Source organism: Simochromis diagramma, unplaced genomic scaffold (assembly GCF_900408965.1).
Source record: "Simochromis diagramma unplaced genomic scaffold, fSimDia1.1 OVJJ01000753.1, whole genome shotgun sequence".
Taxonomy (NCBI): domain Eukaryota; kingdom Metazoa; phylum Chordata; class Actinopteri; order Cichliformes; family Cichlidae; genus Simochromis; species Simochromis diagramma.
Genome location: NW_024387523.1, coordinates 13585148 through 13599821, shown reverse-complemented (window position 1 = coordinate 13599821; position 14674 = coordinate 13585148). Strand labels below are relative to the sequence as shown.

At 39.8% G+C, this 14674-nt stretch overlaps 2 protein-coding genes across 2 annotated transcripts; both read right to left on the bottom strand.

Annotated features, from left to right (window-relative positions):
• Positions 1 to 2536: 2536 nt before the first annotated feature.
• LOC120727077 (biotinidase-like) lies at positions 2537 to 5985 on the bottom strand. The gene is made up of 6 exons (XM_040021217.1): positions 5697 to 5985; positions 4825 to 4974; positions 4567 to 4718; positions 3652 to 3829; positions 2972 to 3556; positions 2537 to 2854 (listed from the first exon to the last, which is right to left on the bottom strand). Exons 1-6 carry the CDS (start codon positions 5928 to 5930, stop codon positions 2582 to 2584), a joined length of 1572 nt encoding a protein of 523 aa, XP_039877151.1. The 5' UTR covers positions 5931 to 5985; the 3' UTR covers positions 2537 to 2581.
• Positions 5986 to 9015: 3030 nt separating this feature from the next.
• On the bottom strand, positions 9016 to 14674 carry LOC120727074 (biotinidase-like). Its single transcript, XM_040021213.1, has 6 exons — positions 14414 to 14674; positions 11968 to 12117; positions 11710 to 11861; positions 10131 to 10308; positions 9451 to 10035; positions 9016 to 9333 (listed from the first exon to the last, which is right to left on the bottom strand). Exons 1-6 carry the CDS (start codon positions 14657 to 14659, stop codon positions 9061 to 9063), a joined length of 1584 nt encoding a protein of 527 aa, XP_039877147.1. The 5' UTR covers positions 14660 to 14674; the 3' UTR covers positions 9016 to 9060.

The following is a 14674-nucleotide window of genomic DNA, read 5'->3' as shown; positions in this document are numbered from 1 at the left end:
GAGAGGTGGTAAAGAAAAGTGCTTACAGTATGTCAGGCTGGGCAGGAGGAAAGGACTTCTGTCGATCGCCTCAGCACAGATCAAGCTGGAAAGGATGTGCAGCAGGTTGGGATGGTTAAGAATAGAGAATGAAATATTGCTGTTGTTGATGCTATTTGTGAATATCCTTACTAGCTCTAAAGTACACAATGAAGCCAAGCTTATGTGTAAGTAAGCTGATGTCTCACAGTGAACTCTCATTTAGAACATTAGACTCCTGAGTGTAGTTGTCAAACAGGAACTAGCAAGTAACAAACTGTGTATTCAGTTCTGAGAAATGACCCCAGACCACATCAATGGGTTTTAACAGCATTAGTCCTGCCCCTTGAATGTGATGGGTGACGATGACAGATAAAAAAATAATGCACTGCACGGGAAACATAACATAACGAACTAAACAGCGAAATCATAAAATATGTATTTTTAATTGATGTTTCAATCAATCAATCAGTACTTGATGTTTAATCAAGTATTGATTAATTTAAAAAAAAAGAACTGATGACACATTTAATTCATTATTTAATAATGTTATTTTGGCACTTTTGATCCTTTTTTTTTTCAAAGAACTTTATTCAGAATATTGCCATAAAACAGGACAGAATTTTCTATCTTGTTAATTATTTGTAAAAAGTTAAAAATTTAAATGGCAGTATGTTGTAATTGAATTTCAAGCATACAAACCAATAATGTATAATAATAATAATAATAATAATAATAATCTGGGATTTTTTAAAATAAATATGCATAGACAGATGTGTTTAAATGTAAAATAAATTGACAACATCTATAAAAGAATTTCCTGTTGTAAATGTGTAGTGTGGCTATAATAATGAGACAGTTATGTAACTGTCAAAATACATGTAAATGTAGACAATAAGGGTTCATTTGGTCAACTAATTTGGTAAATAATCATCGTCTACACAAACAGGAACATTTAATAAAATGCACGGCTCTCATGATAATATATTTTTCTTTTAGCAAAAGGCATTTTAAACACAGGTACGATAAATTGTTGATAAGTGTATCGGACATACCAGTGAACCAGTTTATCTCAGTGGAGCAGAGCATTGATAAACGTTAATAATTGACTTTGTGTTTACACTGCAAGGACACATTCAAACAGCTGCTGTGACAAAGGCCAATCAGCAGCTATAAAACAAGACTAGGGTCCAGTCTCAGTGTCCACACTAAAAAACATCACCTCTTTGTGTAGCAAGATCGCTTGAGTGTGAGGGATCGTGGTAACAGAATGGTCCCATGACAGAATTTCATGATATATTATGTGACATTAATTTAAAAAAAGCTTCATTATATTTCTTACTGTTGTGTTATGAGACTATTTATTTGCCATGTTTACATCTGAGCCATGGAGTTTCAGGGACTGACTGTCTGATTTGGAAGTTTTTTGCATTTGCTTGATGGTGCTAACGAGAGAACTATTCCTGAAAGAAATGACAAGAAAACTTGTACAAGAATATCAGGCGCATTGAAGAATAAAGGTGGTCATGCTAATTAGTGGCTTTCAAACCCTGCAGAATTGCTTTATATACTGTATTTCAAACTGCAGAGAAGGACCACATTAGTAATACTTGGCATGAACAGTGGTAACTGGAATGGGCTGGCTCTTAGTACATCACTCACCACCATATCTCCAACAAGCACAAAGCTTCATGATACTTTGCCCCTCCGAGGGCCTGACCACACCTCCTACAGCAAGCAAGAGCACCTGCTGTCTCTGCAGACAGTGAAGTGAATGAGTTAGTTTCAGACCAGGGGCAGTTTTAACACTTTTAACATTTTCCTTCATAACTCACAGGTCCATGGAAATACACGAGTCATCTTTTGACTAAAAACTACACAAATATGTGCAGGACTACTAATATGTTTCCACTAATAAGGACAAAACAACAAAATCTATTTTAATGCACGGAATCAAATAGTATCCATAAAACCAATTCTATTAACCATCTGTCTCTTAACACGAAGCAGTCTTCTTTGTGACCACATTACTGTAGTTGTGTCTAATAATGTAACTTTAAAAGATGTTCAGCCTATAAATCTTAGATGTCGGGTATTGTAAGGTGTGGGTCTCATTTACTAAATGGAGTGTAATAGAGAGTGAGAGCAATCCTGAAATGGTGCTCATAGGTGTGGTTAGTTTTATGGGTGATTCACTAAAGTTAGGCTTTTTTTTTATTAACACAGGCAAATTCAGGTCATTTTAAAATAAAGTGCAAAAAAATGATTTTGGGGGGAAATTAAATAAAAATGCACAATTAGCATTAAGTTGCATGAGACAAAGATTGTTTAATCAATTTGAATGATTCATTTGAATATTCTCTTCCTTATAATTTGTGCCTTGAGAAAGGAACACCCAGAAAAGATCAAGTAACAGATGACTAAAGACATTTGTTTTCCTTTAGCTGGGACAGACTCCAGCCTACCCTGATAAGCATAAGTAGAAGGGAATGGATACAGATGGAGAACACAGAGCAGCTCTTATCCATAACACTGAACTTTATTTTCCTGATCCCTCCAAACTTTATTCATTGTCCAGGTGGTACATTCGTCCATACAGGCAGGTGGTGACTAAACCACCTTTCATGTTTGAATGTTTCATGGTCACTCTCCCGTCGGGAGCTTTCTCCAGACTCTCGGGCTGCTCCAGGAACATTCGGCTTGTCAGAATAGATGGGTACACGTATTTGGTATCAAAGTTCCCCTCCAACAGGAAGTCCATTTTAGACTCTGCTTCTTCCACTTCCTGTCCACAAGAGCTCTGATCCAACCCTCCACAACGGACTACTGCACAAACCTGTAGATATTTAACATGTGACAAATAAAAATAGTGAGTTGTCAGCTTTACCCTTTTTAGAAATATTTCAGTCAGTTTCTAAAATTTTAAAAATATTAAAAATTCTTTCATTCCTACCTGCAGTGCACAATGTCCATCAACGGTGTGCAGTCCTGCAAATGCACCGAGAGCATAGAGCTCTTTATGGTCTTGCAGTAACCACCTGTACTGCAGGCGGCAGCAGAAAGTGCCGTTGCACACTTTAACGTCACCTTGTGTCTCGTTTAAGAGGACAAATGTAAACGGGTCGTGGAGCATGAAGGAGATGAAGGTGGGGTGAGAGGGATGGACCGAATCAGGAGAGTGATCATCACAGCTGTCTTGATGACAGCGTCCAGAGTCTGTAGCCACTGATGATGCAGACTCAACACCACCAGCCTCCACCTCTTTGGCTGCACTTTGTTTTACCTCTAGTGGCTCCAAAACTGGCACTCTGGCCACCAGCAGCCTGCCCTCCTCTGGGTCTCCTTTCCAGGCATGGTGGTAGGTGGCAGAAAAGGGGGTGTAGATACCGCTTCCTTTCATGATGAGCCTGTCATTGCGAAGGTTTGCAGCTAGTAGAGTGACATTGGCACCCAGACTGAATGCACTGTGAAACTGAACTGAATCCAGCAGGGGGAGCGCATTCATCCACGCTGTTGGAAAGATCAACTGACGCACACCCTTTAAAAGCCACAAAGAAGAAACGATGGATATCAAAGTCAATCCCAACAATGTTGGATATATATTCTGAGTGCGTATGTGATTATATTTTATACCATCTCCACCAGCACCACTGCAGGATCATGAAAGAGGATGTCAAAGCAGATGAAGAGGCCAAACTTCCCAGCAAAAGGTGTATCAAATGTTATGACTTCGACTTCTGGAGGTGTGTCAAAGGATTGCTCAAAGAAAAGGTTTTGTTTGTGGTAGCGTGCAATTAGAAGGCCGTCTGACCTGTATGAAAGAGGATATTTTAAACAGGTCAGATTATTATGTAGTCAGTGCTGCCAGTACACATTTCCATTTTCTACCGCTTATCTGAGCTGGGGTCACCTCAGCTGGCTCTTTTCTATTTGGAGAAGTAACAGTTCCCTCTCAAATGAAAGAGCTCCTCACACTATCTCTAATAGAGAGCCCAGGCACCCTCCAAAGGAAACTAATTTCCACTGCTTTCATCTGCGACCAGCATCCAAAGCTCGTGAGAGTAGGTGAAGGTAGGAATGTAGACTGACTAGTACATCAACAGCTTCACTTTTATGCTCTGCTTTCTCATCATCACAACAGATCAGTTCAGCATTCACACTGACATAGTTGGTGCCCTAATCCATCTATCAATTTTTGGTTGATATTCTGTCTCTTTCCATAAAAAACCATCATAAAGTTGGAGACTGTTCATTTAATTGGATGTGAGCAAACTTACTAATTCAGCAGGAGATTAAATAACTGTTTTCACCACACTAATATTCACTATTCAGTATATGTGTCATTTCTTGCAGTAGCTTTCCCCATAGCTACTAACACGATAAGTTTCAACTTTGACTTCAACAAATATATGGTCTTTTTGGCCCTAAAGCAATTTTTTTGGTGGAAATGTTAAGAACTAGTTTTTTTTAGGCATTTACACTGCATCTGTGGAAAGAAGGTCTTTATTTGTCCACCCTTTTGTTTTCATATTAAGAGTTAACATGTACCTGAAAGCCACATTTGTGTTGAACTGCCAGCGCCCATCAGGAGGACAGGTGGAGGAGGGGCTGGACTTCAGAGGACAGGGTTGCAGGTCGGGCATGTTGGCCACCAGGTAGAGGTTGTTACGACGAGCCATACAGCTCAATCTCTGGAGAACCTTTGAGTCACAAACATAATCAAATATGATGAGATTCAGACACAGTGAGATGTCGTGAGAGTAGAGTTTTCTTGCCATCACAAAATCTAAATATATGATCGTGAACCTCAGTGTTGTTGTGTCTTTCCGGCTCCGTGCACGGATTCCAGCTCTCCTCCTGAGGGTTGGGAATGGTTTCCAGGTAACCAGTAATAGATGTTCGAGTGAAGTTAAATCCATGAATACCATCTTCTGGAAACACCAAGATCTTGGCACCCTGAGAGTGAAACAAAGATGACAGAGTAGAGTCAAGGACAGATAAGGACTTATTTATCTGTTACAATGCCATGTCAGTGGCTGTTTACTGAAGAAAATAATGATTATTTTTGACCATCTGATTTAAAATGAAGCATTCAGTGTTATTTTTCACATTTATGAATCAAAAATTGATACTTAAAGGGGAACACTTGTCAAAGGAGCTCAGATTTTATTAATGTAAAGTGGCATCACAGACTGCACTGAAGCAGTTCAGTAAAAAGGCTGACAGTTCGAGGAAACAAAACAGTGGACAAGTGATCAAAGTGTTTGGTAGTATACTGCTTTTGAATACTGTTTGTCTTAACAGCCTCCGTTTTGTTAATTTCTGTAGAGAACTGGGGGCAAAAGTACAATTTTTCATAAAATTTCAATTTAAAATGATTTTTAAAAATTGAAATAAAAAAAAACTGAAATACTTTTTAAGAGTAGTCTGTGATTTATGAAGGAAAATGCAAAAAATATGCAAAAAATTCTATCAAGTACCTTATTAGAATTTAAAATGAATGTAATGCTTTTGAATAGTTTTTTTTCTTCTGCAGTCAGCTTAATTTAATCCACTATTGTTCATTATAAGGACAATAATTGGAAGGATATACTAAATTGAATTATGAAGAAGTACAAATTAATGAGTCATGCTGTTTTGCAACTAAAGACTTAAAACACAATTAAATGTGAGCATACCTGCTGGGCTGCACGGGCTGCCTGCTCCTCGTAGATATCCAGGTTCTTCTTCATGTGCTGCAGAGCATCGTGGCGGGACACGGGTGTGTGGGGGTCCGGGTTCAGGATTACTTTGTGCTCGTACACAGCGGCAACATACGACGTGTCCACAGCGAAGACTGACACCAAATAAATACTGGCAAAAACCGTAATGACCAACAACATCTTTTCTCTCATTTCCTTCCTATGAGCCATTACAGCTGTGCACAAGCTCGGACTGTAAATAACAACTGAGAGGTCAGACCATGAGGGACGTCCGTGAATCTTGCTGGGTCATTTAAATTTTCTAGTTAAAAAGTGACAAGAAGCTCCCGTTGCCAAACTGTGGGGTTTTCCCCAAACAGATCCTTTTAAATCATGGAGTACCAAGATTGTCAAAATGAAATAAATAACTATTCATAAATGAATTTAAAATAAAATGTGATTAAAAAAATTAAACACATAATTTACATGTACTTTAAGAAGAGGGAGGAACAAGGGATGATTTATCAGAGTAGAGGAAGAGGAAGGTGCACATAGTTTGACTACAGCTTATGAAAAAGGTGGAGAAGACTACAAGGTTGTGTCACAGGAGAGTGTAGTTAGGCAACACTGAATGGTCTGTAGGATGGCTTTAGATATAAATAAGAGAAAGTACAGGAAAGTATTCTAAGGAAGAATGTCAAGAAAGAAAAAGTGGGATAGTCCGTGAGATGAGGAAAGTAGACAGGACCACTGGGATGCCAAGAGAGGTGGTAAAGAAAAGTGCTTACAGTATGTCAGGCTGGGCAGGAGAAAAGGACTTCTGTCGATCGCCTCAGCACAGATCAAGCTGGAAAGGATGTGCAGCAGGTTGGGATGGTTAAGAATAGAGAATGAAATATTGCTGTTGTTGATGCTATTTGTGAATATCCTTACTAGCTCTAAAGTACACAATGAAGCCAAGCTTATGTGTAAGTAAACTGATGTCTCACAGTGAACTCTCATTTAGAACATTAGACTCCTGAGTGTAGTTGTCAAACAGGAACTAGCAAGTAACAAACTGTGTATTCAGTTCTGAGAAATGACTCCAGACCACATCAGTGGGTTTTAACAGCATTAGTCCTGCCCCTTGAATGTGATGGGTGACGATGACAGATAAAAAAATAATGCACTGCACGGGAAACATAACATAACGAACTAAACAGCGAAATCATAAAATATGTATTTTTAATTGATGTTTCAATCAATCAATCAATACTTGATGTTTAATCAAGTATTGATTGATTTAAAAAAAAAGAACTGATGACACATTTAATTCATTATTTAATAATGTTATTTTGGCACTTTTGATCCTTTTTTTTTTTCAAAGAACTTTATTCAGAATATTGCCATAAAACAGGACAGAATTTTCTATCTTGTTAATTATTTGTAAAAAGTTAAAAATTTAAATGGCAGTATGTTGTAGTTGAATTTCAAGCATACAAACCAATAATGTATAATAATAATAATAATAATAATAATAATAATAATAATAATAAACTGGGATGTTTAAAAAAATAAATATGCCTAGACAGATGTGTTTAAATGTAAAATAAATTGACAACATCTATAAAAGAATTTCCTGTTGTAAATGTGTAGTGTGGCTATAATAATGAGACAGTTATGTAACTGTCAAAATACATGTAAATGTAGACAATAAGGGTTCATTCGGTCAACTAATTTGGTAAATAATCATCGTCTACACAAACAGGACCATTTAATAAAATGCACGGCTCTCATGATAATATATTTTTCTTTTAGCAAAAGGCATTTTAAACACAGGTATGATAAATTGTTGATAAGTGTATCGGACATACCAGTGAACCAGTTTATCTCAGTGGAGCAGAGCATTGATAAACGTTAATAATTGACTTTGTGTTTACACTGCAAGGACACATTCAAACAGCTGCTGTGACAAAGGCCAATCAGCAGCTATAAAACAAGACTAGGGTCCAGTCTCAGTGTCCACACTAAAAAACATCACCTCTTTGTGTAGCAAGATCGCTTGAGTGTGAGAGATCGTGGTAACAGAATGGTCCCATGACAGAATTTCATGATATATTATGTGACATTAATGTAAAAAAAAGCTTCATTATATTTCTTACTGTTGTGTTATGAGACTATTTATTTGCCATGTTTACATCTGAGCCATGGAGTTTCAGGGACTGACTGTCTGATTTGGAAGTTTTTTGCATTTGCTTGATGGTGCTAACGAGAGAACTATTCCTGAAAGAAATGACAAGAAAACTTGTACAAGAATATCAGGCGCATTGAAGAATAAAGGTGGTCATGCTAATTAGTGGCTTTCAAACCCTGCAGAATTGCTTTATATACTGTATTTCAAACTGCAGAGAAGGACCACATTAGTAATACTTGGCATGAACAGTGGTAACTGGAATGGGCTGGCTCTTAGTACATCACTCACCACCATATCTCCAACAAGCACAAAGCTTCATGATACTTTGCCCCTCCGAGGGCCTGACCACACCTCCTACAGCAAGCAAGAGCACCTGCTGTCTCTGCAGACAGTAAAGTGAATGAGTTAGTTTCAGACCAGGGGCAGTTTTAACACTTTTAACATTTTCCTTCATAACTCACAGGTCCATGGAAATACACGAGTCATCTTTTGACTAAAAACTACACAAATATGTGCAGGACTACTAATATGTTTCCACTAATAAGGACAAAACAACAAAATCTATTTTAATGCACGGAATCAAATAGTATCCATAAAACCAATTCTATTAACCATCTGTCTCTTAACACGAAGCAGTCTTCTTTGTGACCACATTACTGTAGTTGTATCTAATAATGTAACTTTAAAAGATGTTCAGCCTATAAATCTTAGATGTCGGGTATTGTAAGGTGTGGGTCTCATTTCCTAAATGGAGTGTAATAGAGAGTGAGAGCAATCCTGAAATGGTGCTCATAGGTGTGGTTAGTTTTATGGGTGATTCACTAAAGTTGGGCTTTTTTTTATTAACACAGGCAAATTCAGGTCATTTTAAAATAAAGTGCAAAAAAATGATTTTGGGGGGAAATTAAATAAAAATGCACAATTAGCATTAAGTTGCATGAGACAAAGATTGTTAAATCAATTTGAATGATTCATTTGAATATTCTCTTCCTTATAATTTGTGCCTTGAGAAAGGAACACCCAGAAAAGATCAAGTAACAGATGACTAAAGACATTTGTTTTCCTTTAGCTGGGACAGACTCCAGCCTACCCCGATAAGCATAAGTAGAAGGGAATGGATACAGATGGAGAACACAGAGCAGCTCTTAACCATAACACTGAACTTTATTTTCCTGATCCCTCCAAACTTTATTCATTGTCCAGGTGGTACATTCGTCCATACAGGCAGGTGGTGACTAAACCACCCTTCATGTTTGAATGTTTCATGGTCACTCTCCCGTCGGGAGCTTTCTCCAGACTCTCGGGCTGCTCCAGGAACATTCGGCTTGTCAGAATAGATGGGTACACGTATTTGGTGTCAAAGTTCCCCGCCAACAGGAAGTCCATTTTTGACTCTGCTTCTTCTACTACTTGTCCACAGGAGTTCTGATCCAACCCTCCACAACGGACTACCGCACAAACCTGTAGATTTTTGACATGTAACAAATAAAAATAGTGAGTTGTCAGCTTTACCCTTTTTAGAAATATTTCAGTCAGTTTCTAAAAGTTTATAAATATTAAAAATTCTTTCATTCCTACCTGCAGTGCATAACGTCCATCAACGGTGTGCAGTCCTGCAAATGCACCGAGAGCATAGAGCTCTTTATGGTCTTGCAGTAACCACCTGTACTGCAGGCGGCAGCAGAAAGTGCCGTTGCACACTTTAACGTCACCTTGTGTCTCGTTTAAGAGGACAAATGTAAACGGGTCGTGGAGCATGAAGGAGATGAAGGTGGGGTGAGAGGGATGGACCGAATCAGGAGAGTGATCATCACAGCTGTCTTGATGACAGCGTCCAGAGTCTGTAGCCACTGATGATGCAGACTCAACACCACCAGCCTCCACCTCTTTGGCTGCACTTTGTTTTACCTCCAGTGGCTCCAAAACTGGCACTCTGGCCACCAGCAGCCTGCCCTCCTCTGGGTCTCCTTTCCAGGCATGGTGGTAGGTGGCAGAAAAGGGGGTGTAGATACCGCTTCCTTTCATGATGCGTTGATCATTGCGAATGTTGGCAGATAGTAGAGTGACGTTGGCACCCAGACTGAATGCACTGTGAAACTGAACTGAATCCAGCAGGGGGAGCGCATTCATCCACGCTGTTGGAAAGATCAACTGACGCACACCCTTAAAAAGCCACAAAGAAGAAACGATGGATCTCAAAGTCAATCCCAACAATGTTGGATATATATGCTGAGTGCGTATGTGATTATATTTTATACCATCTCCACCAGCACCACTGCAGGATCATGAAAGAGGATGTCAAAGCAGATGAAGAGGCCAAACTTCCCAGCAAAAGGTGTATCAAATGTTATGACTTCAACTTCTGGAGGTGTGTCAAAGGATTGCTCAAAGAAAAGGTTTTGTTTGTGGTAGCGTGCAATTAGAAGGCCGTCTGACCTGTATGAAAGAGGATATTTTACGCAGGTCACTAACAGCTCTTTTTCACTGATGCAGTCAGTTCAGGATATATTACTGAATTATATTTATGTCATAAGAAAAGTGCGAGCAAAAACATAATCCGAGCAAATAATTTCGGACACAATGAAATTCCTCGCGCGTAAATTCGACAACTGTGCGCGTGGAACTCTGCAGCTGCACACACAAAGAAGCCATCACACACACGAGTGTCTGCTCTGGGTGCGCTGCTGCTGTTTCAATCTGTGGCAGGCAGCTCTCTGCGCTCGGAGAGAAATCCTGTTCGTGCGAATCAACTCACTTTTAACTTTGTTTGAAGGCGGAGCCCAAAGGAGGATGGGTTCCTAATGAGATTATTCAGTTTGATGGACACTTCAGGCTGCTGCGTTAAACCGAGTTACACTGTGGCAACGACAGAAATGCCGTTTTAAGCCATATTTGTTTACAGTTTGAAAAGTAAAGTTTGCCAAATATCACTTATCGTCGGCCGTGATAGCTGTATGACTGGTCTGTAACAGCACCGCTTGCTGAAGAGAAATGTTAACTCTAAACCAACAGGACAACTTCACTGTACTGAGGGGGCAATGAACAGGGTCATGTACTGTAAAACCTTGGACGATAACCTCCTTCCTTCAGCTAGAACATTGAAGATGGGTCGTGGATGGGTCGTCCTGACATGACAATGACCCAAAACACACAACCAATGCAACAAAGGAGTGGCTGAAGAAGAAGCACATTAATGTCAGGGAGTGGCGTAGCCAGGCTCCAGACCTCAGTCTTATAGAAAATCTGAGGAGGGAGCTGAAACTGCAGATTGCCAAGCAGGAGCCAAGAAACCTAAAGGATTTCAAAGGTTTCTGTATAGAAGAGTGGGCCAAAGCCCCCGCCTGAAATCTGCAAACTTGGTAACCAACTACAACAAATGTTGTACCACTGCTTGCCAAAAAGGGTTTCTTTGCCAATCATAAAGTTTTGCTTGGGGATAAAATATTTATTTAACTTAATGCCATCAAAATCAATTTATTACTAAATATTTTTTCTGGATTTGTGGTTGATAGTTTGTCTCTTTCCATTCATTTGATTGGATGTGACCAAAATGACACATTCAGCAGGGGATCAAATAATTATTTCCACCACTGTAGTTGTTGTATTCAGTGTAGCTGGTATGTCTTGCAGTAGCTTCTCCAGTAGCTACTGACAAGGGAAGTTTCAACTTTGACTCTGTGGTATTTTTGGCAGTTTTGCCAACATTTTTTGATGGAAATGTGGAGAACTGCTCTTTTATTTAGGCACAAGCACTGCATCTGTGGACAAGAAGTCATAGAAAATTAAACGTTTTATTTGTCTGTTCTCTAGAAATCCATATTAAGAGTTAACATGTACCTGAAAGCCACATTTGTGTTGAACTGCCATCGCCCATCAGGAGGACAGGTGGAGGAAGGGCTGGTCTTCAGGGGACAGGGTTGCAGGTCGGGCATGTTGGCCACCAGGTAGAGGTTGTTACGACGAGCCATACAGCTCAATCTCTGGAGAACCTTTGAGTCACAAACATAATCAAATATGATGAGATTCAGACACAGTGAGATGTCGTGAGAGTAGAGTTTTCTTGCCATCACAAAATCTAAATATATGATTGTGAACCTCAGTGTTGTTGTGTCTTTCCGGCTCCGTGCACGGATTCCAGCTCTCCTCCTGAGGGTTGGGAATGGTTTCCAGGTAGCCAACGATGGATGACCGAGTGAAGTTAAATCCATGAATACCATCTTCTGGAAACACCAGGATCTGGGCCCCCTGAGAGTGAAATGAAGATGACAGAGAGATATGAGATCTGTTGCAGTAACTTTTGAGTTACTTATTTCTACTTGCTCAAATGTCACACTGAATTTAACAACATAAAGTGATCTGTGTGATGATGTTCATCAGCTCTCCTCTCTGGATTTCTTTTTAGTTGCCTGTCTCTCTCCACGTTTGATTCCATCTCTCTCACTCAAGTATTCTCTCGTGAACTTTTCACAGTACGGTTAAAGTCAGAGTTTTACATAAACACATTTACATACAAACATTTTACATGCATGTATGTGTACACACACACACACACACACATATATATAGTTGTGAGTATACAGACATATATACATACAGAGAGTGCAGAATTATTAGGCAAGTTGTATTTTTGAGGAATAATTTTATTATTGAACAACAACCATGTTCTCAATGAACCCAAAAAACTCATTAATATCAAAGCTGAATGTTTTTGGAAGTAGTTTTTAGTTTGTTTTTAGTTTTAGCTATTTTAGGGGGATATCTGTGTGTGCAGGTGACTATTACTGTGCATAATTATTAGGCAACTTAACAAAAAACAAATATATACCCATTTCAATTATTTATTTTTACCAGTGAAACCAATATAACATCTCCACATTCACAAATATACATTTCTGACATTCAAAAACAAAACAAAAACAAATCAGCGACCAATATAGCCACCTTTCTTTGCAAGGACACTCAAAATCCTGCCATCCATGGATTCTGTCAGTGTTTTGATCTGTTCACCATCAACATTGCGTGCAGCAGCAACCACAGCCTCCCAGACACTGTTCAGAGAGGTGTACTGTTTTCCCTCCTTGTAAATCTCACATTTGATGATGGACCACAGGTTCTCAATGGGGTTCAGATCAGGTGAACAAGGTGGCCATGTCATTAGTTTTTCTTCTTTTATACCCTTTCTTGCCAGCCACGCTGTGGAGTACTTGGACGCGTGTGATGGAGCATTGTCCTGCATGAAAATCATGTTTTTCTTGAAGGATGCAGACTTCTTCCTGTACCACTGCTTGAAGAAGGTGTCTTCCAGAAACTGGCAGTAGGACTGGGAGTTGAGCTTGACTCCATCCTCAACCCGAAAAGGCCCCACAAGCTCATCTTTGATGATACCAGCCCAAACCAGTACTCCACCTCCACCTTGCTGGCGTCTGAGTCGGACTGGAGCTCTCTGCCCTTTACCAATCCAGCCACGGGCCCATCCATCTGGCCCATCAAGACTCACTCTCATTTCATCAGTCCATAAAACCTTAGATAAACCAGTCTTGAGATATTTCTTGGCCCAGTCTTGACGTTTCAGCTTGTGTGTCTTGTTCAGTGGTGGTCGTCTTTCAGCCTTTCTTACCTTGGCCATGTCTCTGAGTATTGCACACCTTGTGCTTTTGGGCACTCCAGTGATGTTGCAGCTCTGAAATATGGCCAAACTGGTGGCAAGTGGCATCTTGGCAGCTGCACGCTTGACTTTTCTCAGTTCATGGGCAGTTATTTTGCGCCTTGGTTTTTCCACACGCTTCTTGCGACCCTGTTGACTATTTTGAATGAAACGCTTGATTGTTCGATGATCACGCTTCAGAAGCTTTGCAATTTTGAGACTGCTGCATCCCTCTGCAAGATATCTCACTATTTTTGACTTTTCTGAGCCTGTCAAGTCCTTCTTTTGACCCATTTTGCCAAAGGAAAGGACGTTGCCTAATAATTATGCACACCTGATATAGGGTGTTGATGTCATTAGACCACACCCCTTCTCATTACAGAGATGCACATCACCTAATATGCTTAATTGGTAGTAGGCTTTCGAGCCTATACAGCTTGGAGTAAGACAACATGCATGAAGAGGATGATGTGGACAAAATACTCATTTGCCTAATAATTCTGCACTCCCTGTATAGTTTACAATATAGTCTGCTCCTATGCGTTATGGCAGGACTACACCTCTGGTAGTGACAGTAAACTTCATACAGGGTGAAGCATTAATAACTGTCGACCAACAGCTATAAAGTGATACTAAAGGGTGGACAGTTGTCATATTAGAGCATATGAACATCAATTACCAGTTCAGTAAAAAGTCAGAGATAAAGGAAGCCTTACTGTAAGGCTTTTGAATCATGTTTGTCTTGATTTTCTTCTGCAGCAGCCTTAACTATATTAATTCTTGTCCATTACAAGTTCATTCATTTGAAGAACATCTCAACAGAAGTTGCTACAATTCATTGAGTAATGCTATCATATGACTAAAAACATGAAACACAACATTTAAATATGTGCATACTTGCTGGGCTGCCCGGGCTGCCTGCTCCTCATAGATATCCAGGTTTTTCTGCATGTGCTGCAGAGCTTCGTGGCGGGACACGGGTGTGCGGGGGTCTGGGTTCAGGATTACTTTGTGCTCGTACACAGCGGCAACATACGATGAGTCTGCAGTGGAGTCCGTTGGACTGATGACAGATGCCAAATAAACACTGACAACAGCTATGCCGAACAACATCTTTCTTCCAGTTTGCTTCACACGAGGCATGCCGGCTGTGCACTA

Bases quoted from the DNA above. Each gene is read 5' to 3' on its own strand.
- LOC120727077 (XM_040021217.1), bottom strand. From the start codon at position 5,930: ATGGCTCATAGGAAGGAAATGAGAGAAAAGATGTTGTTGGTCATTACG. The intron at 4,975-5,696 runs GTATGCTCACAT...TTTCACTCTCAG, and splicing joins CAGCCCGTGCAGCCCAGCAG to GGTGCCAAGATCTTGGTGTT. The intron at 4,719-4,824 runs GTTCACGATCAT...TGTGACTCAAAG, and splicing joins AAAGACACAACAACACTGAG to GTTCTCCAGAGATTGAGCTG.
- LOC120727074 (XM_040021213.1), bottom strand. From the start codon at position 14,659: ATGCCTCGTGTGAAGCAAACTGGAAGAAAGATGTTGTTCGGCATAGCT. The intron at 12,118-14,413 runs GTATGCACATAT...TTTCACTCTCAG, and splicing joins CAGCCCGGGCAGCCCAGCAA to GGGGCCCAGATCCTGGTGTT. The intron at 10,036-10,130 runs GTATAAAATATA...TGGCTTTTTAAG, and splicing joins CAGTGGTGCTGGTGGAGATG to GGTGTGCGTCAGTTGATCTT.